The sequence below is a fragment of the Oncorhynchus clarkii genome, chromosome 18 (assembly GCF_045791955.1).
Source record: "Oncorhynchus clarkii lewisi isolate Uvic-CL-2024 chromosome 18, UVic_Ocla_1.0, whole genome shotgun sequence".
Classification (NCBI taxonomy): domain Eukaryota; kingdom Metazoa; phylum Chordata; class Actinopteri; order Salmoniformes; family Salmonidae; genus Oncorhynchus; species Oncorhynchus clarkii.
This window is the reverse complement of record NC_092164.1, coordinates 37,149,876-37,176,135: the sequence shown is the minus strand read 5'-3', so window position 1 is coordinate 37,176,135 and position 26,260 is coordinate 37,149,876. Positions and strand designations below refer to the sequence as shown.

General features: G+C 45.9%; 1 protein-coding gene across 3 annotated transcripts in view; it reads right to left on the bottom strand.

The window, feature by feature from the left end:
* The window catches only part of LOC139373416 (microtubule-actin cross-linking factor 1, isoforms 1/2/3/4/5-like), a 283,532-nt gene that overhangs the window by 74,473 nt on the left and 182,799 nt on the right, over positions 1 to 26,260 (bottom strand). For all 3 annotated transcript variants that reach the window (XM_071113888.1, XM_071113886.1, XM_071113887.1), the window contains 20 exons: positions 18,880 to 25,173; positions 18,560 to 18,715; positions 18,250 to 18,465; positions 17,802 to 17,954; positions 17,347 to 17,643; positions 16,114 to 16,263; positions 15,608 to 15,841; positions 15,220 to 15,384; positions 13,295 to 13,636; positions 12,821 to 13,012; positions 12,327 to 12,500; positions 11,998 to 12,121; positions 11,536 to 11,735; positions 11,051 to 11,368; positions 4,255 to 4,421; positions 3,104 to 3,260; positions 2,760 to 2,871; positions 2,402 to 2,464; positions 1,237 to 1,478; positions 897 to 1,026 (listed from right to left, as the gene is read on the bottom strand). In XM_071113888.1, coding sequence (XP_070969989.1) covers positions 897 to 1,026; positions 1,237 to 1,478; positions 2,402 to 2,464; positions 2,760 to 2,871; positions 3,104 to 3,260; positions 4,255 to 4,421; positions 11,051 to 11,368; positions 11,536 to 11,735; positions 11,998 to 12,121; positions 12,327 to 12,500; positions 12,821 to 13,012; positions 13,295 to 13,636; positions 15,220 to 15,384; positions 15,608 to 15,841; positions 16,114 to 16,263; positions 17,347 to 17,643; positions 17,802 to 17,954; positions 18,250 to 18,465; positions 18,560 to 18,715; positions 18,880 to 25,173 — 9,886 coding nt within the window. The remainder of the gene's footprint in view (positions 1 to 896; positions 1,027 to 1,236; positions 1,479 to 2,401; positions 2,465 to 2,759; positions 2,872 to 3,103; positions 3,261 to 4,254; positions 4,422 to 11,050; positions 11,369 to 11,535; positions 11,736 to 11,997; positions 12,122 to 12,326; positions 12,501 to 12,820; positions 13,013 to 13,294; positions 13,637 to 15,219; positions 15,385 to 15,607; positions 15,842 to 16,113; positions 16,264 to 17,346; positions 17,644 to 17,801; positions 17,955 to 18,249; positions 18,466 to 18,559; positions 18,716 to 18,879; positions 25,174 to 26,260) is intronic.

The window sequence follows — 26,260 nt, the reverse complement described above, 5'->3', positions numbered from 1 at the left end:
CACTAACAAACTAGTGGAGGACCATAACAACAGTGAACCTGATGGGTTCCATGAGTGACATTCCCAAAGCTGAAAATCCACAATAGAAACAGTATGAAGGACAATTTTCATCACAGTGGAGACCAATTATTTTGACTTGCTCATACACGCACACACACACCTCCTGTATATAGCTCCATTCTTGTGCATTTTACTCCTCGAGTTACCATTTAATTTGTATTATTATCATCTTTCAACTATGCATCGCTGGGAAGGGTTCGTAAGCAAGCATTTCGCGGTAGAGTCGACGCCAGTTGTATTCAGCACACGTGTCAAATGACATTTTGATTTGACACACACGGCGTTGAGAAATAAGCAATTTTTCTCTTTCCTCATGACTCACGCACTGGGCATCCAGCAGAGAGAGTGAGTCTTGGATCCACACGGCTTTGAAATGAAGCCCTGTGTGAAATGTGTGGCGAAAGGAGCTCTGCCGTGTTCCTACCTTACATATCACAGGGCTATAATCAAGTCAGGGGAAAAATATCAAGTATTTGAAGGTGATATTAACGACATCCCAGTCACATGCTGCCTAATATTGATCTTAACCAAATCACGTGTTCTTTACCTCTCAAGCTGTGAAAAGCTCTAATAACCCTTACTGACACAAATCATTACATCTCAAATAACTACTATATTAGCCTGTCCTTCCCACAGTGTTGGTTTTCTTATCCTCTGAAATGCACCTCGCTTAGTCAAACCTCAAAATGGCTATTTTTGGGGGATTCAGGGCCAAGTCCTGTGTAGATGCCCATGCAAAGGACATAGGCCTGCTGGTTCCTCATGTTAAAATGTGTCCCTTACCCCATAACTATTCAAAATGACTGACCCTATTCATCCATTCCAGTACCACTCACCGATCTCCTTCATTTGTTGTCTCCAGGTGTCTGCCTCTGGGGAGTCTGGGTTGTCTGCTATCAGCTTCTCCAGGGTGCTCTTCAGCTCCTTCACCTTCCCAGAATGCTCTGCCAGCTCAGACAGTAAGGCCTAAAGTACAGAAGAACAGCTATATCAGTACGTTGGATACAAAAAGACAAGGAAAAGCATGTAGAAAGTAAGCAATAGAAAGTACCATATGTTTATGTCAGCTAGGGGGTGATCACACTTTGATTTTCCAATGCAGCATTAATGACCAACTAGCAGAGGCATAATACACTCCAATTTTGACAGTGGTTTGACCCGAGTCCAGACACTTACCTTGTTCTCCTGGGCCTGGGCGCGTACCACCTCCGGTTTGGAGGGGGAGGCGGCAGTCTGGCCCAGGTGCAGGCTGTTCTCCCGGTCTCCCAGCCAGCGGCTGAGCTCCTCGGTGCTCTGCCTGGCCTTCTGCCTCAGCTCCAGAGAGGCCTCCTGGCGCGACTGTCGGTCCTTCAGTTCCTCTCCCAGCTCCTCGTAACGACCGTTCACTTCCGCCACCGCAACCTGCAGCTCTGTCAGGTCTGAGAGAGAGAGAGAGACAGAGAGAGAGACAGAGACAGAGAGAGAGGAGACAGAGACAGAGAGAGAGAGAGAGACAGAGAGAGAGGAGACAGAGACAGAGAGAGAGGAGACAGAGACAGAGACAGAGACAGAGAGACAGAGACAGAGACAGAGAGACAGAGAGAGAGAGACAGAGAGAGAGAGAGAGAGAGAGACAGAGAGAGAGAGAGACAGAGAGAGAGAGAGACAGAGAGAGACAGAGAGAGAGAGAGAGACAGAGAGAGACAGAGAGAGAGAGACAGAGAGAGAGAGAGAGACAGAGAGAGAGAGAGAGAGAGACAGAGAGAGAGACAGAGAGAGACAGAGAGAGAGAGAGAGAGAGAGAGAGAGACAGAGAGAGAGACAGAGAGAGACAGAGAGAGAGAGAGAGAGAGACAGAGAGAGAGACAGAGAGAGAGAGAGAGAGACAGAGAGAGAGACAGAGAGAGACACAGAGAGAGACAGAGAGAGACAGAGAGAGACAGAGAGAGACAGAGAGAGAAGGATTTATCAATCATATTCAATCCAATTTGATTTGTATAGTGTCTTCCATTTCACAGACGTAAAAGCAGAGTTGACAGTGGCAAGAAAAACTCTTGAAAAGGTTTACACTGAAGTTATTTGGTTAAAACCTTCCAGGGCAACAGAATATTAGTGAGAACAAACGTTTTCAACGGTGTTAGACACAGCAGTAGCACATACAAGAAGCTTACAGACAGAAGACAGACACACAAAGACAGAAAACAGATATATAATGAGCATTTTTTTTGGGGGGGGGGAGCGAGCAAGTAGATTGTAAATCAAGCTCTGACGTCCACAAGTAGTAAGCGCTGGAGAGCATCTCGTATGAGGAAGGAGGCCAAAGACTATTGGTTTCCGGAGAAGGGAGTGAGGGTGAGCTCACCTTTGCATGTGTGAATGCCATTGACACTGCTGGGGCTTCCTGCACCATTGACCTGGGGAACACCTGGGAGAGGGACACACTGCACTCAGACAACGGACACCAACACACGTTCATGGACAGTACAATAGAAGACACTGCTAAGCATATAAACACTCTCAGCCTCTGGCTTTCACACACCCAGTGTAGCATGGACACGGGCTACATCTAGAACGCGTGTTCACGTTACACACACTGATAGCATAGACCTTCAACACACACACAAAGACACAAAACATACTCACAAACAGAGCTTGGATGAACTTGGACATGCAGGTAGCTGGGGACACACACATAGGCAGTTGTTTCCCATTCCCCTTACCTGTCTTGGTCTGCGGGGCTGTGATGTTTATGATAAGGGTCTCCAGTTCTGATCCAGTCTTGTTCAGCTCCAGAACCCGAACCCCTTGGGCCTCCCAGTCACTCAGTAAGTCCTTAGTAAAGAAATGTTTGAACGTTATTAATGGCCTTACATAATTCCTCAATTAATAATCACATGGAAATATCATTCTGAATCACTATCATGCTTTGGAACGTATTCATCAATACACTTCCAAATCTAGCAATACCTTAGAACGAGTAAATTGTGTTTCAGTGATTGATTATACTGTTTTTTGCAGGAGTGTGATCAAACCATGTGGTAATTTAAAGAAAAGAGACACACACCTTGAGCTGCTGCACTCTCCTCTGCAGGGCCTCTGTGTTGACGTTGGGCTCTTTGAGAGGCAGCTGCTCCTGTGTTGTCTGGAGCCACCTGAGGAGGGAGCCAGAGAGAGACCGGAACTGGCCCAACTGCTGCTCACAACTCTGGATGGCATTGTACCTGGAGCGGGAAGGAGACGGGGAAGGAGGGGGGAAGATGAAGGGGATGGCGAGAGAGAGAAGATTGAACAACAAAAAAAAGAGAGAAACATAGAGAGATGTAGGGATAGAAATTGAGACAGTGGGAGAAAAAGAGAAATAGGAATGAAGAGAGGTAGGAAAAAGAGTAAAAGAAAGAGGGGAAGAGATTATTTGATTTCAATCCCAATATCCTTTCCATATGAAACACACAGCCGCGACATTAACCATCACATGCTTCATGTCACAAAAAGAGAGGGATGCAGTTAAGGACAAACCATTATCTCGTCCATATATATATATATATATAGAAAGCGTGTCATTTACCTCCTGGTCAGTCTGCGTAAGCGAGAGCCCCCACATGGCAACTGGTGCTGCCATACAGAAAGGACTCAGCCTATCAACTAATTAGGAGTGTATTCAAAGTTATCCACCCAACCAATCACAGAGTTGGGGGGGGGGGGGGGGTTGTTTCTGCTTGTCCAGTCAGATTAAGATTTGTGAAAATCTGGCTTGTCCTGCTCTGTGTATGAATTTGTAAGGCATTAGTGTGAAGAGAAATGTCATGTGTCATATTTCAGACTGTGATGGTGGCAGTAATGTGATAGTGTATCAAACGAACAAAGAATATATATAAAGCCCTTTCACAAAGTGCTTTACAGATACGCAGCCGAAATCCCCAAGGTGCAAGCAAAACAGAAGTCTGTGTTTTATCTAGCCATCTCCCTCTAGTGGGATTGATGCTGCACTACAAGCCTAGGTGCACCTAGAGACCTCCCTTCGATTTTGTATTCGTCTCGGCTTTGTGTATTATTCTAAGACAGTGCTTACCCATTGTGCACAGGGTCAATATTATAATTTTTTTTATCGGTTATGGTTCCTTGCATTTTTTTGCAGGGCTGTTGTACAGTGAACTGCAATGCCTTGCATTGATTCAAGAATGGTTTTGGCTCCGTTTATTCTAAGGCAGTGCATACCTTTCATTGATGTTGGATTCCAGTCGGGCGAACTCATCGGACACCTCTCTGACATTGTCCAGTAGGGTCTGTGTGCTGGTCAGGGCCTTGGCTTGGCTCAGGTCTGTCCCCAGCTGGCAGAAGGACTTCAGGTGACCTGCCTCCTGCTCCTGCTCTGCTCTCACCCCCTGTAAGTAGTAAGGCAGATACAGATATGATATCTGAAGGTAGCAAATCCTCCCTGAAATCTCTTACAGCATAGTCCCTTGTGCCGTCTTCCACTTCTCTGTTCAAACAGACATCTTAACATTTCTATCATCCTCTCACCTCTATGGTCTGCGACACTGATTTATATGGTTCTGCAAGACTATCCTCCTCTCATCCTACATTAAATATCTATGGTCTCCCCGACTGATCTATGGTCTAACTGATGGCTATAGTTCTGAAATTCTGCTATCTACAGTGGGTATCATAAGTATCTCCCCCTTGAATTTCTTCACATTTTATTGTGTTACAAAGTGGGATAAAAATTGATTTCATTTACATTTTTTTTGTCAATGATCTACACAAAATACTCTTGTAGTGGAAGATTTTATAAAGATAAATTAAAATAAAAAAAACACTAATATACCTTGATTAGACAAGTATTCATTCACCCCAGAGTCAATACATGTTAAAAACACTTATTGGCAGCGATTACAGGTGTGTCTCTTGGGAAAGTTTCTAAGAGCATTGCGCAATTGGATTGTGCAATATCTGCCCATTGTTATTTTCTAAATTCTTCAAGCTCTGCCAAGGTGTTGGGGAACATAGACAGCAATTTTAAAAGTCTTGCCACAGACGTTCAAGCAGATTGAAATCAAAACTGTAACTTGGCAACTCAGGAACATTCACTGACTTCTTGCTAAGCAGCTCGAGTGTAGATTTGGCCTTGTGATGTAGGTTATTGTCCTGCTGAAAGGTGAAATCCTCTCCCAGTGTCTGGTGGAAAGCAGGTTTTCCTCTAGGATTTTGCATGTGCTTCACTCCATACCGTTTTTTTTTTTTATTCTGAAAAACTCTAGTCCTTGCCAAAGTCAAGCATACCCATATCATGAAGAAGACACCACTAGGCTTGAAAAAACAAAGGAAGCAGCTACTCAGTGATGTGTTGTGTTTGCCCTAAACATAAGGGTTTGCATATATTCCAAAAAGTGTATTCCTTTGCCATGTTTGTTTTGCAGTATTACCTAGTGCCTTGTTGCATACATGATGCATGTTTTGCAGTATTACCTAGTGCCTTGTTGCATACATGATGCATGTTTTGCAGTATTACCTAGTGCCTTGTTGCATACATGATGCATGTTTTGCAGTATTACCTAGTGCCTTGTTGCATACATGATGCATGTTTTGCAGTATTACCTAGTGCCTTGTTGCATACATGATGCATGTTTTGCAGTATTACCTAGTGCCTTGTTGCATACATGATGCATGTTTTGCAGTATTACCTAGTGCCTTGTTGCATACATGATGCATGTTTTGCAGTATTACCTAGTGCCTTGTTGCATACATGATGCATGTTTTGCAGTATTACCTAGTGCCTTGTTGCATACATGATGCATGTTTTGCAGTATTACCTAGTGCCTTGTTGCATACATGATGCATGTTTTGCAGTATTACCTAGTGCCTTGTTGCATACATGATGCATGTTTTGCAGTATTACCTAGTGCCTTGTTGCATACATGATGCATGTTTTGCAGTATTACCTAGTGCCTTGTTGCATACATGATGCATGTTTTGCAGTATTACCTAGTGCCTTGTTGCATACATGATGCATGTTTTGCAGTATTACCTAGTGCCTTGTTGCATACATGATGCATGTTTTGCAGTATTACCTAGTGCCTTGTTGCATACATGATGCATGTTTTGCAGTATTACCTAGTGCCTTGTTGCATACATGATGCATGTTTTGCAGTATTACCTAGTGCCTTGTTGCATACATGATGCATGTTTTGCAGTATTACCTAGTGCCTTGTTGCATACATGATGCATGTTTTGCAGTATTACCTAGTGCCTTGTTGCATACATGATGCATGTTTTGCAGTATTAGTGCCTTGTTGCCTGCAGTGTATTACCTAGTGCCTTGTTGCATACATGATGCATGTTTTGCAGTATTACCTAGTGCCTTGTTGCATACATGATGCATGTTTTGCAGTATTACCTAGTGCCTTGTTGCATACATGATGCATGTTTTGCAGTATTACCTAGTGCCTTGTTGCATACATGATGCATGTTTTGCAGTATTACCTAGTGCCTTGTTGCATACATGATGCATGTTTTGCAGTATTACCTAGTGCCTTGTTGCATACATGATGCATGTTTTGCAGTATTACCTAGTGCCTTGTTGCATACATGATGCATGTTTTGCAGTATTACCTAGTGCCTTGTTGCATACATGATGCATGTTTTGCAGTATTACCTAGTGCCTTGTTGCATACATGATGCATGTTTTGCAGTATTACCTAGTGCCTTGTTGCATACATGATGCATGTTTTGCAGTATTACCTAGTGCCTTGTTGCATACATGATGCATGTTTTGCAGTATTACCTAGTGCCTTGTTGCATACATGATGCATGTTTTGCAGTATTACCTAGTGCCTTGTTGCATACATGATGCATGTTTTGCAGTATTACCTAGTGCCTTGTTGCATACATGATGCATGTTTTGCAGTATTACCTAGTGCCTTGTTGCATACATGATGCATGTTTTGCAGTATTACCTAGTGCCTTGTTGCATACATGATGCATGTTTTGCAGTATTACCTAGTGCCTTGTTGCATACATGATGCATGTTTTGCAGTATTACCTAGTGCCTTGTTGCATACATGATGCATGTTTTGCAGTATTACCTAGTGCCTTGTTGCATACATGATGCATGTTTTGCAGTATTACCTAGTGCCTTGTTGCATACATGATGCATGTTTTGCAGTATTACCTAGTGCCTTGTTGCATACATGATGCATGTTTTGCAGTATTACCTAGTGCCTTGTTGCATACATGATGCATGTTTTGCAGTATTACCTAGTGCCTTGTTGCATACATGATGCATGTTTTGCAGTATTACCTAGTGCCTTGTTGCATACATGATGCATGTTTTGCAGTATTACCTAGTGCCTTGTTGCATACATGATGCATGTTTTGCAGTATTACCTAGTGCCTTGTTGCATACATGATGCATGTTTTGCAGTATTACCTAGTGCCTTGTTGCATACATGATGCATGTTTTGCAGTATTACCTAGTGCCTTGTTGCATACATGATGCATGTTTTGCAGTATTACCTAGTGCCTTGTTGCATACATGATGCATGTTTTGCAGTATTACCTAGTGCCTTGTTGCATACATGATGCATGTTTTGCAGTATTACCTAGTGCCTTGTTGCATACATGATGCATGTTTTGCAGTATTACCTAGTGCCTTGTTGCATACATGATGCATGTTTTGCAGTATTACCTAGTGCCTTGTTGCATACATGATGCATGTTTTGCAGTATTACCTAGTGCCTTGTTGCATACATGATGCATGTTTTGCAGTATTACCTAGTGCCTTGTTGCATACATGATGCATGTTTTGCAGTATTACCTAGTGCCTTGTTGCATACATGATGCATGTTTTGCAGTATTACCTAGTGCCTTGTTGCATACATGATGCATGTTTTGCAGTATTACCTAGTGCCTTGTTGCATACATGATGCATGTTTTGCAGTATTACCTAGTGCCTTGTTGCATACATGATGCATGTTTTGCAGTATTACCTAGTGCCTTGTTGCATACATGATGCATGTTTTGCAGTATTACCTAGTGCCTTGTTGCATACATGATGCATGTTTTGCAGTATTACCTAGTGCCTTGTTGCATACATGATGCATGTTTTGCAGTATTACCTAGTGCCTTGTTGCATACATGATGCATGTTTTGCAGTATTACCTAGTGCCTTGTTGCATACATGATGCATGTTTTGCAGTATTACCTAGTGCCTTGTTGCATACATGATGCATGTTTTGCAGTATTACCTAGTGCCTTGTTGCATACATGATGCATGTTTTGCAGTATTACCTAGTGCCTTGTTGCATACATGATGCATGTTTTGCAGTATTACCTAGTGCCTTGTTGCATACATGATGCATGTTTTGCAGTATTACCTAGTGCCTTGTTGCATACATGATGCATGTTTTGCAGTATTACCTAGTGCCTTGTTGCATACATGATGCATGTTTTGCAGTATTACCTAGTGCCTTGTTGCATACATGATGCATGTTTTGCAGTATTACCTAGTGCCTTGTTGCATACATGATGCATGTTTTGCAGTATTACCTAGTGCCTTGTTGCATACATGATGCATGTTTTGCAGTATTACCTAGTGCCTTGTTGCATACATGATGCATGTTTTGCAGTATTACCTAGTGCCTTGTTGCATACATGATGCATGTTTTGCAGTATTACCTAGTGCCTTGTTGCATACATGATGCATGTTTTGCAGTATTACCTTTTGCAGTATTACCTAGTGCCTTGTTGCATACATGATGCATGTTTTGCAGTATTACCTAGTGCCTTGTTGCATACATGATGCATGTTTTGCAGTATTACCTAGTGCCTTGTTGCATACATGATGCATGTTTTGCAGTATTACCTAGTGCCTTGTTGCATACATGATGCATGTTTTGCAGTATTACCTAGTGCCTTGTTGCATACATGATGCATGTTTTGCAGTATTACCTAGTGCCTTGTTGCATACATGATGCATGTTTTGCAGTATTACCTAGTGCCTTGTTGCATACATGATGCATGTTTTGCAGTATTACCTAGTGCCTTGTTGCATACATGATGCATGTTTTGCAGTATTACCTAGTGCCTTGTTGCATACATGATGCATGTTTTGCAGTATTACCTAGTGCCTTGTTGCATACATGATGCATGTTTTGCAGTATTACCTAGTGCCTTGTTGCATACATGATGCATGTTTTGCAGTATTACCTAGTGCCTTGTTGCATACATGATGCATGTTTTGGAATTGTTGTATTCTGTAGATTTTCTCTCTTCTACTTTGACATTAAGGAGTATTTTGTGTAAATCAATGACGCCCCCCCCAAAAAAATCAATTAAACTATTTAAATCACACTTTGTAACATAACAAAATGTGAGTATCATAATTATTTTCTCTGATTTCAGTTATTTTACATATGTTTGTGCATTAATAACTATAATTTCCATGTTAACTAATTGAAAATTAATCTTTCATGAGATTTAAAAAACAAATGCAGATCTATACCAATTTCTTTTCAATTGTACAGATAGACCAATCTTTTAAAAGTGCTTTTTTTTTTGTACTTTCATAACTACCGTGACATAGAAACTCTTATTTTCTACAGCGCAGGGGATAAAAATAACAATTTACTGCCTCTGCATCATTATATAATCATAGTTTAATATCTGTGTTTGGCTAATGTAATTACTTTCTCAACTCTATGGTTCTGGAACACTGATATGTATCATCCTGCCCCTCGTCTCTATGGTTCTGGAACACTGATATGCATCATCCTGCCCCTCACCTCTATGGTTCTGGAACACTGATATGCATCATCCTGCCCCTCACCTCTATGGTTCTGGAACACTGATATCTATCATCCTGCCCCTCACCTCTATGGTTCTGGAACACTGATATCTATCATCCTGCCCCTCGTCTCTATGGTTCTGGAACACTGATATGCATCATCCTGCCCCTCACCTCTATGGTTCTGGAACACTGATATGCATCATCCTGCCCCTCACCTCTATGGTTCTGGAACACTGATATCTATCATCCTGCCCCTCGTCTCTATGGTTCTGGAACACTGATATCTATCATCCTGCCCCTCACCTCTATGGTTCTGGAACACTGATATGCATCATCCTGCCCCTCACCTCTATGGTTCTGGAACACTGATATCTATCATCCTGCCCCTCACCTCTATGGTTCTGGAACACTGATATCTATCATCCTGCCCCTCACCTCTATGGTTCTGGAACACTGATATGCATCATCCTGCCCCTCACCTCTATGGTTCTGGAACACTGATATGCATCATCCTGCCCCTCACCTCTATGGTTCTGGAACACTGATATCTATCATCCTGCCCCTCGTCTCTATGGTTCTGGAACACTGATATCTATCATCCTGCCCCTCACCTCTATGGTTCTGGAACACTGATATCTATCATCCTGCCCCTCACCTCTATGGTTCTGGAACACTGATATGCATCATCCTGCCCCTCACCTCTATGGTTCTGGAACACTGATATCTATCATCCTGCCCCTCGTCTCTATGGTTCTGGAACACTGATATCTATCATCCTGCCCCTCACCTCTATGGTTCTGGAACACTGATATCTATCATCCTGCCCCTCACCTCTATGGTTCTGGAACACTGATATGCATCATCCTGCCCCTCACCTCTATGGTTCTGGAACACTGATATCTATCATCCTGCCCCTCACCTCTATGGTTCTGGAACACTGATATCTATCATCCTGCCCCTCGTCTCTATGGTTCTGGAACACTGATATCTATCATCCTGCCCCTCACCTCTATGGTTCTGGAACACTGATATGCATCATCCTGCCCCTCACCTCTATGGTTCTGGAACACTGATATCTATCATCCTGCCCCTCACCTCTATGGTTCTGGAACACTGATATCTATCATCCTGCCCCTCACCTCTATGGTTCTGGAACACTGATATCTATCATCCTGCCCCTCACCTCTATGGTTCTGGAACACTGATATCTATCATCCTGCCCCTCACCTCTATGGTCTGTCTGTAGTCCTCCACACTGCGGTCAGGCTGTCCCACAGGGCTCAGAGCTCTCAGGCAGGTCTGAGTGAAACCCTGCAGGTCTGCACTCAGTCTCTCATAGTTCTCCAGCTTGGGCAGGAGCCCCCGGAGCTCAGCCTCCCTCTCGGCCTGCTTGGCCTGTGCCGCGGCGTAGCTCTGGGTCAGGCTCTCTAGTGACGCCTGGAGCCCGGAGGCCGTGGAGGCGTCAGAGCTCTGGAGCAGTTTGGAGACAGAGTCGCAGGTGGCCTCCACACTTCCCTGTCTGGATAACAGCTCCTGGCGTAGTTTCTGGAACAGAGGGGAAGTGGGTTAAAATAAGCTCATGTAACACAACTGCAAAGTGGACAGTGGGGAGGTATGTATTAGATGTAAAGGGGGAAATAAATGTAGAAAACAAACAGTACCATAGCTGCAGACTGTTCTATAGTAGACTCCCTGTATTTCTACTATGGTACCTGATTCTGTGTGAGGGCGTCCTGGACAGCCTGGGCGGTAGGTTGGACGGGCCCGGGGGTCAGCAGCAGGCCGTCCAGCCAGGCTAGCAGACCCTTCAGCCCCTCCTGGACACTGACCGATTGGGCTACGGACGTCTGGAGCTGCTCAGCCCGCTCCGACACGGACTCAGACAGAGAGCTGAACCTCTTCTCCAGACCATCTGGCTCAGAGAGAGGAAGGGGGAGAGGAGAGAGTGTCGGTGTGGTTACTTTTCCCCATTACGATGTGTTTCGGTGGATGGATATAAAGATGTCAACAGAGACGGGGGTTTTAGGGATAGTAAGTGGTCATTACTGGAGAGCCACTGCATGGTCTCGGGGGATATGGAGGAAATTCATCGATATGGGGGAGTGTATGAGATATATAACAATATGGAAGGTTATGAACGGCAGAACAATAGACATTGTTGTGAGCTAGCGTACCTGCAGTGCTGGTGATCTCAGCAGCTCTGAGAGTGGGGGACTCCCGTGCATCGGCCAGCTCTCTGCCTGACCTCCTCACCTTCTCCAACTGGACTGACCGCTCCGCCAGCTCATCCTGCAACAGCTGACCAGAACACAGGGAGAAGGGGGGGGAGGAGAAATGTTGAGGTGCGGGGAATAGAAAACAACAGTGTTCCATCCCCTCTTCACAAAGAGCGAGATGCCGATAATGTCTTCGCTTTCAGTCACATGTATATACTGTATTAAATAATTCAGCCTATTTCCATACCCCATCCACCGGCGGTATTTCTATGCTCTCTCTCTCTCACCTGTACGGCCCGCAGTGTGTTCTGTAGTGTCTGTGTGTCCGTCTCGCCGCTGGGTCCGGCTATACTCTGGTTCTGTTCCTGGGCGCTGAGCCAGGTGTGGAGCGACACAGCCTCGTCCTGGTACTGCTGGCAGCGCTCCAACAGACCCGACAGACGCCCGCCCAGATCTGACGACTGGAGAGGGAAGCCAGGGGGGGGGGGGGGGGGGGGGATGAGTAGGCATTAATCGATGAACAGGTAACCATCTCTACTATGGAAGTAGGTCAACGTCCAATATCTCTACAGCCCACTTATGGTTATCGATTGATTGTTAGGTATATAAAAAAATAGATGTAAAATAATGAACAAGGCTTATATTTCAAAGGGACCTTTAACTTAACTGACTAAGGCACGTCTTTCATCCCGTCTCTTTTGGATATACCTCTACTGTGCATTGGTACACAAAGCGCAGTAGTAATGAAGAACACAATCCCCCTACTCTATATGAGACTCACCTTGGTGTGCAGCGCGGTGTAACGATGGTTGGCGTCCTGTAGCTTGCCTGTGACCAGCTGCTTGGTCTCCTCCAGGGCTGGGTCAGACCCTCCTAGCTTCTCCAGAGTCCCCTGGACAGAGTCCAGCACCTTCTGACCAGAGATGGACACGAAGCGCAGGTCTGCCTTGTGGCAGATCACATCCTCCGCCAGCTGGAAGACAACAGGTTCCAGGTCAGTTCGATACAGTCAAGAATGTGTTCAGTTACAACGTTTGAAACAGTAGACTTAGCATCTTGAGTATCATGACTGTGTGTATACAGCTGACAGTAGGAGTGAATATTGCTACCAACTGCCAATATAAACCCTGAACTATTGTTACAGTAAGCCTATATGCTTGCATCTCGCTCATGTAAATAATCTCTCTATGGCTATGCAATGTAGCTTTTCTCTAACCCACACTAGTATAGGAAAAGCCAAAATAACAACATATACCTTCCTGTGCTCTTCCAGTCTCCCCTTCAGGCCCTGTGCGTCAGTCTCTCCTTCCCCCAGGGAACCCAGCTCCCCCTCACTCTGTTCCAGCCAGGTCCCCAGGCCTCCGTGCTCCTGCAGGAACTTGGCCAGTTCGTCCTTAAGGGCCTCCGAGCGCCTCAGCCTCTCCTGGCAGGCCCGCAGCTTCTCCTGGTGTTGGGTCTGGAGCTGGTCAAGCTGGTCCCGCAGACGGCGTTTCTCCTCGGCTGGCACGGCCGAGTCGGGCTGGTCCAGGAGGGAGCGAGCGTTCTGGGACACCTGCATCAGTTGGGCCTGCTGTGCCTGGAGCTGCTGGAGCTCTGCCTGTAGAGGGGTCAAAGGTCGTATATGGTCAAGTGAGCATTAGTGAGGGTTCATCTCAATAGACTTAACAGGCTTTGTACAGACAGTGGCAAGTCAAATTCAAGGACTTAAGCACTTTTTCTATAACTTTTTTCTAAACTATATTTATTTTCAAGGACCATCAAATTTGTAATAATTAATATTATGCAATTGTTTCTAGTCGCCACAACCTCATTAGAAAAAAAAATATTTTATCACTATTTTACAAGTTCTACTCAATACTTTGTTTCATTACTTATTTACTACATACAGCAATGTTCACAATGCCAAAGTGACGCATTTTCTGCACCTTACATGGTGTGGGTTGGTTGGGTCCAGTGACGTAGTGGTAAAAAACGTGGATAAACTACACTAAACAAACATATAAAAACGCAACATGTAAAGTTGTTTCATTAGCCCAAATAAAATATCACAGAAATGTTCCATGTGCACACGCGCTCCAGCAGGTCAATTTCACTGGTCATCCCCAAAGCCAACACCTCCTTTGGCCGCCTTTCCTTCCAGTTATCTGCTGCCAATGATTGGAACGAATTGCAAAAATCACTGAAGTTGGAGACTTATATCTCCCTCTCTAACTTTAAGCATCAGCTGTCAGAGCAGCTTACCGATCACTGTACCTGTACACAGCCAATCTGTAAATAGCACACCCAACTACCTCATCCCCATATTATTACTTACCCTCTTGCTCTTCTGCACCCCAGTATCTCTACTTGCACATCATCACCTGCACATCTATCACTCCAGCGTTAATGCTAAATTGTAATTATTTCACCTCTGTGGCCTATTTATTGCCTTACCTCCCTAACCTTTTGTTTACACTGTACATAGATTTTTCTATTGTGTTATTGACTGTAAGTTTGTTTATGTGTAACTCTGTTGTTGTTTTTGTCACACTGCTTTGCTTTATCTTGGCCAGGTCACAGTTGTAAATGAGAACTTGTTCTCAACTGGCCTATATGGTTGAATAAAAAAAATATTTAAAAAAGGCTGGATTGAATCTACATTTGCCCAGCATTTTAACCATCGATGTGACGTTTGGCGGTGTCTAATCAGTTCTGTACCTGCCTGGCTGAGTGGCAGTGTGGGTGGAATGAATGAGCGAGCTCGCCTGGCAATCACTGTGCAAAATATGAGGAAATTAATTTGCCAATACTTCTTTCTAATATTTCTCATAAATATATTTGATCAATATCGGTTCTCCTCTCGCTTAACTTAAAGTACTTTTCAAGTACCAATCTGAGAAAATGTCTGATTTTCAAGGTATTCCAGTACTTGAATTTCAGAGTACCAAATTCAGGTACTCTAAGCACCTCAAGCACCTTGTGCAGACCCTGTCTTAACTGGAAAGGAGATCAGGAGAGGAAGCTACCTTAGTTTATTGGGAAGCACGCTGACTACCATTCAATAACCTGTGCCAAGCACCTAAAGAGGCACTTTTAGAAACCTTTTCTGCAGTAGTACGTTTCATTCCAAACACATTTAACTGTATACCACAACAACAAGAACAAAATGACTTTCGTAAATAAACAAGGAGAATGTCTAACCTGGAGCATGTCGCTGTGTGATTGGAGACCTCCCTCTGGCGATGTGGAGGAGGACGAGGACAGGTGGTCAGTAACGGTCATCCCAGGCTGGTTGAGTGAGGAGAGCTCCTCTAGCAGCGAGTCGATCTGGCCCCGTGTCTCCTGCAGCTCCTCTACTGCCTTCGCCTATAGGGGGAGAAAACACAGGGGAAACATTAGAACAAGACAAAACAGCACGGATCAGGGTGAGTGTATATTTCTACCAATGAAAATGCAGTCAGTGAATGAAAGGCCCTTCAGCTTTTCCTCTGGGTTAATTGCCACACTGTAGCTATTTCCATAGCATTTTCTCAGCAATCAAAACAGTATCCATAAAGATACAAATTAAACAAATCGCCGAAACCCTTACCCTCTGTGTGTTCTGTTGGACGGTGGTGCTGATGGCCGTGTCCAGCTGGACCAGGGAGGACTGGGCCGTGTCGGTTAGGGCACTGTACTGCTCCTTCATACGGGACAGTGCCCCCTGGAGGTTGGCCCTCTCCTCTGGACTCAGGCTGTCACCGTGCTCCGCCAGGAACTCCTCCACCGAGCGGATGGTCTCCGCCACGCCCTCGCCTCTGGTCAGCAGGTCCTTCTGTACTTCCTGGGGGAGGGAGAGAGAGAGATGGTCAGATATAGAGGGGTTACAGGTAGTGTAGCATATTTCTCTGGAGCAGAGTATACAAAATTGGGTAGAGAAAGGAGAACACGTTAAGACGCTCCAACAGTTTTAATGTCGTCTAGTTCCTTTAACTGTGGATCCTCAGAGACCTAGCATGGTTGAAACCTGGCTACATTAGAGGTCCGGGAGCAACTAAACAACATGTGGGTTCTCTCCTTACTTGAGACATGGAGGTGAAAATCGGAGTTTCTCACCTTTAACTCTCTCTGTTTCTGCTGCAGCACATTCACGTCACCTGACTCGGCTCCCGCTCTTTGATTGGCCAGCATGCTGGCCGCTCCAGCCAACCACATCGTAAGGCCTTCCAATTTCTGTGAGCATTCTGCCTTCTGCTGCTGCACCACCTGAGAGCCACATATGAAGGTCGAAAGAGAGATGGATGGAGGGAAAAGGAGAAATGCAAGCAAAAAGAAAGTGTGAGAAAAGTAATATGGCCCGTTTTTGCTAATAAACAGTGGCCAGTCCATAACAATGAATACGACCCCTAACATCGTTTTCCACTCAGCTAAGCAGAAGCACACGAAAACCAGATCTTTTTTTTTTTTTACACTTCTCTTCACCAGCCAATCACACTTCCGTTAAGTGCACACTTCCTTGTTTCTAAACCCGTTTAATGTCATCTGAGCACACTTTGCCAGACTTTGAGCAGGATGTGTCCAGATTCACACACAGACAGATAGATTCAGATATAGAAACAGCAGCATCATCAACAGGTCAGTCAAGCCAAAACAACGATACACAAAGACAATCAAACAAATGGTGTCCTGGTATGCTATTGGTTCCTTTCTCCCCGTATCATACAACAAGGGGGGAGAGGAAAAAAAGGAACGCGCTCAAGCCACAGCAAGGCTTCTCTGACTGAAATCTCTCTAGCCTTCTCCGTCGAGGCGCAAGCGCATTTCCTTCTGTGGCAATCTGGAAGAGCAAGGCAGACATGTTAATTCACACAGGTGTTATACAGGGACACATGCAGAGGACAAAACACGTTTGGCATAGAAGCCTGTTGTGGTGCGAGTCGTAACATCAGTCACCATACTGGGTCTTAACTTCCACAGCAGCAGCAGAGGTTGTTTGCCAACCTGATGTAAATGACAAACCCCATTTAGACGTATGGGTGGTTGTGACGTATGGGTGGTTGTGATAGTGAGTTTGCAGATATGGTAAAAAAGACAATTATTTTTGAAGTTAGTACAGAATATTTGCCTTGACGGATATTATTAATAATATGTATTTGAGTTTGCCAGTTACAAAAAATATGTGATAAAAGTGAGAATTTAAACAGTGATAGATAGCATGACCACAAAAGTCATATGGTAAAGTATGCTATTACTGATGATTGAATGTATTGAAAATGTATTTGTGAGTATTTTAAACGTGCATTCCACCACTCCAATGGGACTGTGCAACATAGCCAGCGGTTTGCCAACCTCTCTCTCCCTTGCACTCTCTCTCGCCCTTTCTCTCTCCTTCTCCTCTTCTTCTTTTTCTTTGCGCCTGCGCTGCCTCTCCTCCTCCATCTCTCTCTGGGCGGCGAGGGCGTCGGCCTTGGTGTGGGCCTGGCCAGCCGCTTGGTGGAAGCCCCTCTGGAGCTGTTGTAGCTGCCCCAGGAGGTGCCTGCTCTGTTCGGGGGCCAGGTCCTGAGCCCGCTCCGAGATGAACACCTGGATGTCAAAGGCCACCGTGTTGACGTCATTGGAGCGGGCCGAGAGAGACGACTGCAACTCCTGAGGGAGAAAGAAGAAAGTAGAGAATGAACTGAGGAACAGCTGGACTTGACACAAAGTGTAGGCTGAATCCGAACAAAGGTCAGTAATTGGACACTTGAAAGTGCACAAGAAGAGGGTACAATATAAAACTTGAAGTATGGGGTGAGTGTGCTAACCTTGCACAGCTGGAGCCGTTTTGTGAGCTGAGCAGGAGTCTCGCCCTGCGTTTGTCCATCCATTCCTGTCATTTGTGCCTCAGTCTCCTTCAGCCAGGAAAGAATATCCTCGACTCGCCCTCCAAGTGACTTCTGTTCTCCAGTCAATGCCTCCTGAGAGAGAGAAACAAACCGCAAACTGATTAGCAAAGGGTGACAATAATGGATTAAACACCAAAAACACACAGGTTTAATATATCAATCTACTATACCAGGGGTATTCAACTCTTACCCTAAGAGGTCCGGAACCTGCTGGTTTTCTGTTCTACCTGATAATTAATTGCACACACCTGGTGTCCCAGGTCTAAATAAATCCTTGATTAGAGGGGAACAATTAAAAATGCAGTGGAACTGGCTTTGAGGTCCAGAGTTGAGTTTGAGGGCACTATACTATTCTAGGTACCATTACCGTATATACGTCTCTGTGTGCGTGCAGCCCCTGCAGGATGTTTTCAGAGACCCCTCTGGCAGCCTTGTAACCTCGAGCTAAGCTTCGGCCATCCTTCTCCAAGGCCAATAGTAGCTGAGGTGGGACTTCCTGTGGGCGGGGCTCCAGCAGCTGCCCAGCAGCATCCACTGCCTTGTTGACCTGGGGTTCTAAATCCCGAAGTTCTAGATCCAAGGTCTGAGATAGAACGTTTTGTCAAATTTGAAACCTAAGATTTCAATTGTGGTAACATCCTAGATCATTAATTTTCAACAGGTACCAAATATCTTACATCTGTTTGTTTGATGATGTCATCAAGAGCAATGAGGCTGCGACCAATCGACTGTTGCTGCTGCTGCTTGACGCGAACCTCGATATGTCTCACCATAGAGAGCAGAGCCACAATTTGCTGGTCACGTTCCAGGCATTCCTGGCGGAGCAACGAGGACTAATGGAAAGGGAATGTCACATGAGCATCAGTCTGAATGGCATTTTTCCAATAAACAGAAAAATTGACATTTGACAGCTTATTATTGGGTTACACAATACAGATAATGTATGAACAAGTAGAGACAATTTGCATTTCACTTACTAAATGTATCAATTGCTTACCTTTCCCTTCTTAGCTGGGCTTTTCTCTTTCGTTATCTCCAATGCTTGGATTTCTCCATCCTCCTTCCAGCTGTCAGTTGTATCAGAATCAGGTACTTCTGTTGTATCAGATTCAACAATCTCATCAGACTGTGGGGTCTCAACAGACCAGGACCGTCCTGATTCTGTGGACTCAAGGTACTTTTCCTCTTTAGATTCAGTTTCAGTGGGACTGTCAAGTTTCTGCTCCTTCTGTTGTTTCTTCTTCTTCTTCATTTTGCCAGTGGTTTTAGCCAGCTGGGTCGCAGGTGCCACAGAGGCCTTGACCAGATGGGCGCCCGACATGGATACAAGGGTTTCAGGAGAGGCATCCACAATGTCAACACGATGGGCGTCTGGGTGGACATCTTTCTCAGGTGTACCAATCCTAAATTGTTCAATTTCTTTGCCATGCGGATCAGTTTCTCTCCCCAAAGAAATGTCCTCAGTTTTTTCCTCCAGATGCACATCGACTTGGTATGGTGCAGTGGTGTGGGTCGATCTTTGTTGATTGGTGTCAACTCCACTAGGACTCTTAGCAAAGGCAGCCATTTTGTTCATCTCGTCACCACTTGCCACCCTTGTTACATCACTGTCTGATTGACCGTCTTGCTGCTTCTCAGTCTTCCGCTCATCCCCAGAGACTGAGCTGTCAACATCAGCCGGTGTCGAATCTGCTCTAATGTGGATAGATGGCTTCTCCTCTGCCGCAGGTTTAACTTTTTCTACCATCTTAGACTTTTTGTTCTTTTTCTTTTTCTTTCCCGACTTGGTCTCTTTAAGCTGGTCTGTTAGAGATGTATCCTCCTCCTTTACTTCTTCAATCTGGTCTAACACAACCTTCTCCCCTTCCTCTTCCATTTTAGACTGGTCTGATCGAACGTTCTCCTCTTTCTCTACTTCTAAAGCCTTCTTCACTTCCTCTGCTGCTACAGTTACTGTAGAATGGTCAGGCGCAACTTTCTCCCTTTCTTCTTCTCCCTTCTTGTCAATTTCCTTGCCCTCCCTCTCTTCTGGTGAAATCTCAGGAGGACTCCCCACAGTCTTAACTTCCTCTTCGGACGTCACCAAACTCTCTCTCTTCCCCACTACCTGACGCAGTGCCACTAGCTCCTCTGCAGCTTGCTTCTCACTAACACCACGCCCCAACACCTTCCTCAGAATACTCTCTTTTGCCTTCAGTAAAAGGGCCTCTTTATCATTGGCTACTGGGGTGGTTTTCAGAGTGAATTCCACCGCTTTCCTATCTTTATGCTCCTGCTGTCCAGTCTGTTGAGAAACTGTCTCCACCCCATCTGGATCACTCTTTTCCACAATCTGCTCCACCTCCCACTTTTGCTCATCCTTGTGGACGGATGATCTCTCCTCTGTCGCTGGTTCAACCTTTTCTGCTCCTATGGGTATCTTAGACTTTTTGTCTAAGCTTTCGAGAACAGCCTTCGTTAGTGCCACTTCAGAATCGGCTTGATCGTGGATGGATGGTATCTCTTCTGTCACAGGTTCAACCTTCTCTGATGCTTTAGATATCTTGGATGTTTTGTTCTTCTCTACCCGTCTTTGAACCAAGAAGACCTTGTTCTCCGTACCCTCTCTCTCTACCTCGGGAGCATCTGCTATGGCTCCTGGTGGAACTGTAGAACCTTCCCTTACTTTGCCAATACCCTTTGGATCGCCGAACCTCTCAACAGTCTGTACCTTAGCACCTTTGAGTACAGATTGAACATCTTGCACAGGTGACTCCTCTTTCTCCTGTAGGGTAACATAACCTCCAGTGGACTCAGCACCCGTATCCTTACAATTATGACCTTTACCCTCTGAATGTACATTCTGGTCTTTGTTTTCCGTTTTCTGTATTTCAGCTTTTTCTGAGGGTCTTTGCTGAGTATCGACCTCCTTTCCTTTTCCTTTCTTCTTACTCTTCCTCTTCTTTTTGCTCTTACCTTCGGCCTCCTTAGAATTGGCTGACGCATGTCCTTGATCATCACGCTCTCTGGCCTCAATCTTTGTATCCTGCTCAACCTCCATTCTACCTTGCTCCACCACTCTCTCAGTACTGTCTTCTACCACATGTGTCTTCCCTTCATCTCTCTCGACTAGGGTAGACATGTCTATGCTGCCTGCTTGATCTCTACCTTCTCTGCCAATGGCCACTGTCAAATCCATCCGTGGTTCTTTGCCCAAAGCAGACTGCCCCTGCAACATGATTGAACTTCTTTCACCCACTGATCTAGACACATTTTTGTTATCTTTTTCTGGTGTTCCAACAGTAACATCTTGCGGCGTCTCCATCTCCTGAAGGGCCTGCTGAAGCCTTTTCTCTGCATTGTTTGTAAACTGAGCCAACAAATTGATTGACTGGTTTGACTCAATTTCCGATGACTTCCCAGCTACTGAGGCCTGTTCCTCTTCCATCTCGTCTTCAATGTAAACAGAGCCATGGTGTTGCATAGCTCCTGACTGCGTGAATGTTGCAGCTTCTAGAGTCTTCGCAATGTCCTCCGCGATCATCAAAAGGCTGTACCTTTTTTCCGCCTCTTCTGGATGCGGGGTTGGAGAAATCACTTCAGAGGTTTTGATAATTATTGGTTTGGTTTGGTTTGGCTGTCTGGTTTGGCTGTCTGGACTGGATATTGATAATGTGTCTGCAGGACTATAGGTCCCACTTGAAGAGGCAACGGGTGTTGAACTATCCTCATCGTCACGTTCTACTTCCGTGGAGCCCAAGTTGTCCTGGAGCTCTGCAGCCATTTCTCTGGATATAAGCCCATCTTTGACAGCTTTCTTCAGGCTTGAGACTCTCTGCCCAGTGGAAGGGTCAAACAAGCCCCCTTTCAGAACCTGGTTGGTGGCAATGAGCCTGGCCATATGTTCTCCCACCAGCCCTTTCTTAGAGGCTTTAGGCAGAGGGATCCTAGCTCCATTGGAAATATCAATAATCCCTCCAGTGTCTGCCTGGCTTTGCAACATTCTGAGTGCTGGGACTGGATCAACTTGTTGAGATGCAATTGCTTTAGCTAGGTTCAGGATTTCACCTGTTTGCTTATCCTGGATTCCCTTGAAAGGCTTCACTTCCAAGAAGCGCTTTCCACTCTTAATGTCAATCTTGCCTTGGTTTACAAGGTCTGAGTAAGGCACAATTTGGGCACTTTGTGGATCCAAAATACCTTCTGTTACACCTGGAGAAACCATTGCTTTCTTGGCAATGCTCTCATTTAGCAGACCATCAGAGACAGCCTCTGTCAATGTAAGTCTACACTTTAAGTCGGGGTCCAAAATGGCACCTGTGGATGCCTGGAGGAGGGCAGCATCTGGGTTTGAAGAGAGGGCTACCTCCCCCTGACATGCCCGCTCTAACTCCCACAGTTTTGGGGATATGGCACAGTCTACCAGACCTCGCTGCAAAGCATCAGAAATTGACAGTCTAACTCCAGAGTTGTGGTGCACGATGCCACCCTCCGCCACTTGTTGGGACAAGGCTTGATATACTTCCTCCTGCCCAAGCAAACCTCTTTCAAGGGCCTGCCTTAGGGGAACAGGTGACTTAGTTTTGGGATCTACAACCCCATTCATTTGCAGCTGCAATGTTGCTTTGGTGAGCGATGCATCTGGGTCTGAGCCTTTTCCACGGCATGACTTCTCCAATGCAAATAGCTTTTCTCTTTGGTCCTCCTCTATCAGCCCAAGGTTGGCTGCCAGGGTAACAGACACTTTTTTGTCTCTTCGCAGGTCAACCACTCCCCCGGAGACCACCTGGGCCTCCAGGAGCCGAGCAGCTGTGTTGGAGTCTATCAGGCCTGCCTGAGCAGCATCCTTCAGGGTACAAATCTTCCCCTTCTCTACATCCACTACCCCTGCCAGGGTCTTCTCTGATTTCAGCACACGCCACATCAGGTCTTCGTCAAGCAGACCCTCCTGCATCACATCCTCTATGCTCAGGGATTCGCACGCGCTGACATCCAGGAAACCTCCGAAAAGTCCTGCCTTGGCCATCAGCTTGACTGCAGTGTGTCCAGGGAGGACCCCCTGAGCCACGGCTTCATCTGGGAGAAGCCGCTGCCCTCCTTCAGTCAGTAGACCCCCTTGCTGAAGCTCCGAGGCCAACCTTTCCAGCTCAACATCCTCCTCAGTCTTCACTGCTGCTGCCTCTAATCCCATAACCTGGGGTAGGGTCTTCTCTGTGACCCTCGGAGTATCCTTCACAGCATAGTTAACTTCAACACTCACAGGCACACTCTCCTTTTCATCTGCCTCTGATGGGGAGATATCAGGTTCTTTGAAATATTGGGTTGGCATCAAAGTCTCTGGCTTTACCGGTGTCGAGTACATTTCTAAGGCTTCCACAAGTGGACTGTCAACATCTTCCACGAGTGAGTCCTCCTCCTTCGCCTTCCTGTGACCACTCTCTCTTGCGCCCTCTGATTCCATCGCTACCAGCCCATCTTCATACGAGTCTGTCACTTGCGTTTCCAGTAGTCCAGCTGAGGGCGGGGCACTTTCAAAACTAACCATTTCATCCTTTTCACCTTTTACTTCTCTATGTACACCTCCATCTACCTCCTCACTTATTCTAATGGTTGAGTCAAGGTCTACCTGTCCCATCTCCTTTATTCCAGTTTGATGAGCCTGCAATGTGTCAGGTGTACCATCCAATCCTTGATTATCAGCTTCTTCCACCATCTTTCTGGGATAAGTATATTCTTCAGGCAAGCTGAATATTGCACTCTTTTCTTGGACCTTTCCAACTTCCCTTGTCTGCGGAGTATCCGGCAAACATACATCTGGCGCCACTTCCATACACTCCTGTCTTTCTGTAGTCAAACTCAACCCTTCCTCAACCACTCCAGGTATAGAATCCACACTGATCAGACCAGCAGCAGCCTTGACAAGTTCCACCAGCTCAGGCTCGAGCAGCACTAAGCGCTGGCCAGAATGGGCATCCACATAGCTGTGGGTCATTACATGGAAAAGCAGGCGGTGATGTGCCTGCTCCTCAGGGGCCATTTTCTCCAGGAATGAGGGGTCACAGTTGAGCCCTGGGGAAGAGGACGGAGGATGGGATGTGCCAGTGGAGCCCCAGATTAGGCGATTCAGTTTTGGGGAACCTGACTGGTTCATATTGTGTAGCACATCTGGGATCTGAATCTCCTTCAGAATCTCAGCCACTTTGGGTTCAAGGACCTCCTTAGCCTGATTCAGGGACACAACCTTGGGGGTTTCCGGAAGGTAGAGGGCCCCTATCGCATGGCGTTGTCTCAGGATGTTCCAAGCTAGTTCTTGCGAGATTACCCCTTGTTGTAGAGCCTCTGCAATGGGCAGCAGCTCCCCTGACTCAGGCCAGAGCATCCCTATAAAAGCCCAGAGGGACTCGAGCACCAGAAGGGCCAAATGAGGTGAGAGCAGGTCCGTCTGGATGGCTTCCTCCACCCCTAGGCGATCCCCAGTTACAGGGTCTAGTATCCCACCATACTGCAGCTGGCGGGTCAGCATGGCACAGGCCAGGTCCTGGTCCATCAGATTGTGACGCACAGCCTCGTTCACAGTCAGAAGATGCCAAGAACGGGGGTCAGAGATGCCACCAGCAAACAGCTGGGCCTCCAGTAATCTCACTGCTACTTGCCTGTCAATCAGTCCCTCTTGGATGGCACGGAAGATCCCGACCTTCCTGCCAGATCGGAGACAGACTGTTCCTCCTGGCTGCTGTTTCACTGGCAGCAGATACAAGCCGGTGTCATCGCTGAGGACGCAGCGCTGCTGCAGTTCAGACAGATTCAGTTTATCGGCTGTGTTGGGGTCAATAAGCTCCCGCCGATTGACCCGTGAACAGAGCTTGGTGTAGACCCTTGGGGTCAGCAGGTCCATCTCTCCAGCACTATTCAAGGTTAGTCTACCTTCTCCTAAATCCTTCAGGCCTCCTGTGTTTATCTGCAGCTCCAGGATACGCAGCCCCACCTCCTCTTTGATAAGGCCCTCCTCCATGGCTGCAGCCACTGGGAGGAGCTGGCCCTCCAATTGTTCTGTCTGGTCGACAAGATGCAAGGCACTCTCCAGCTCTGATAGGGATTGGCTGATGTGACTATCAATCAGGCCACAGTTGAGGCCCTCTTCCAGTGATAGGCTCCCAGGGGAGTCAGGCTGAAACAACCCGCCCACGGTGAGCTGGGCCTCCAACAAGACATGGCAGGTGTCCAGGTCTATGAGGCCACGCTGTGCAGCTTGGAAGACTGGGACGGTTTCCATGGTGCCCAGGTCAATAACTCCGCCAATGGCAGATTGGCTCTGAAGATAGAGAAACAAATAAAGTGAATATTTGAGCTTCCTTCTACCTACATACTGTGTTAAACAGTCTGATGAGTACTTTGTTGAGGAACCCACAGCCCATAAGTATCCAGCAAGAAAAAAAATAACCCTTCACCCAAGAGCCATAATAATTACTTCGACATAATTATGGCGACAAAAGCATATTTCAATAGATACAATATGATATAGCATGCATCTTCTTTTTTTTTTTTAAATACATGTGTATATTCCCACATAATTTCTCTTTCGTCATGGCACAAGAACACTTACCTCTGTTCGACAAAGCACTAAGCACGCTACATAGCGAACACAAATGCAGAAAACCAATGCTACGCAACCTCCAAAAAGGGAGGTAAGGAAAACAGGAAAGAAAGGAGAGAAAGACAGATGAAAGAAAAGAAGATCTAGCTCGAGGAGGCAGGTCAGATCGGAAGCGAGCACGACTTACCGAAACGGGGCCGTCTGTCCCGTGGTGGGCACATTAACAGGCCGAGGGCTCGGCAGATTGAGGAGCGACAGGTGAGAAGCTTGGTATTAGGATTCTGCATGCCACACTCAGTTCTACCCGAGGCGCTGTCTGTGATGGCCCTGACTCACCTGACTGACTCGCCATTTCAATTGACTCCATAGGCGTTTGGACCATTCACTAGCTATGGCTGAGAGGCATTAGTTACTTCTGACTGCGGTTCATTGGCTTGTTCCAAATGTCCTCGCTCAAATCTACCCTAAATTGACTCCACAATGGACTTATCGCACCGATTCTTTGCTCACTGGCTAAGTACCAGATGACATAGACTAGCTCAACTTAAACGTAGATAATAGGATACAGTCCCTTAACTACAGTCCCTTAACTACAGTCCCTCTTATCCTTTGCCGAGAGCTGGATGTCCTTGATTCTCTTCTGGCAGCTGTTAGTGATTTTGAAGCAAAATGCTGATTATTTCACACATTAATGCATTAGACGGCACAAACATATACACACACACACACACTGTGATCTGGACACATCATGCTCAAATGGTGAAGTGGGGGTTTGCGTAGCTGGCCTCTGGCGCTCACACTAAGC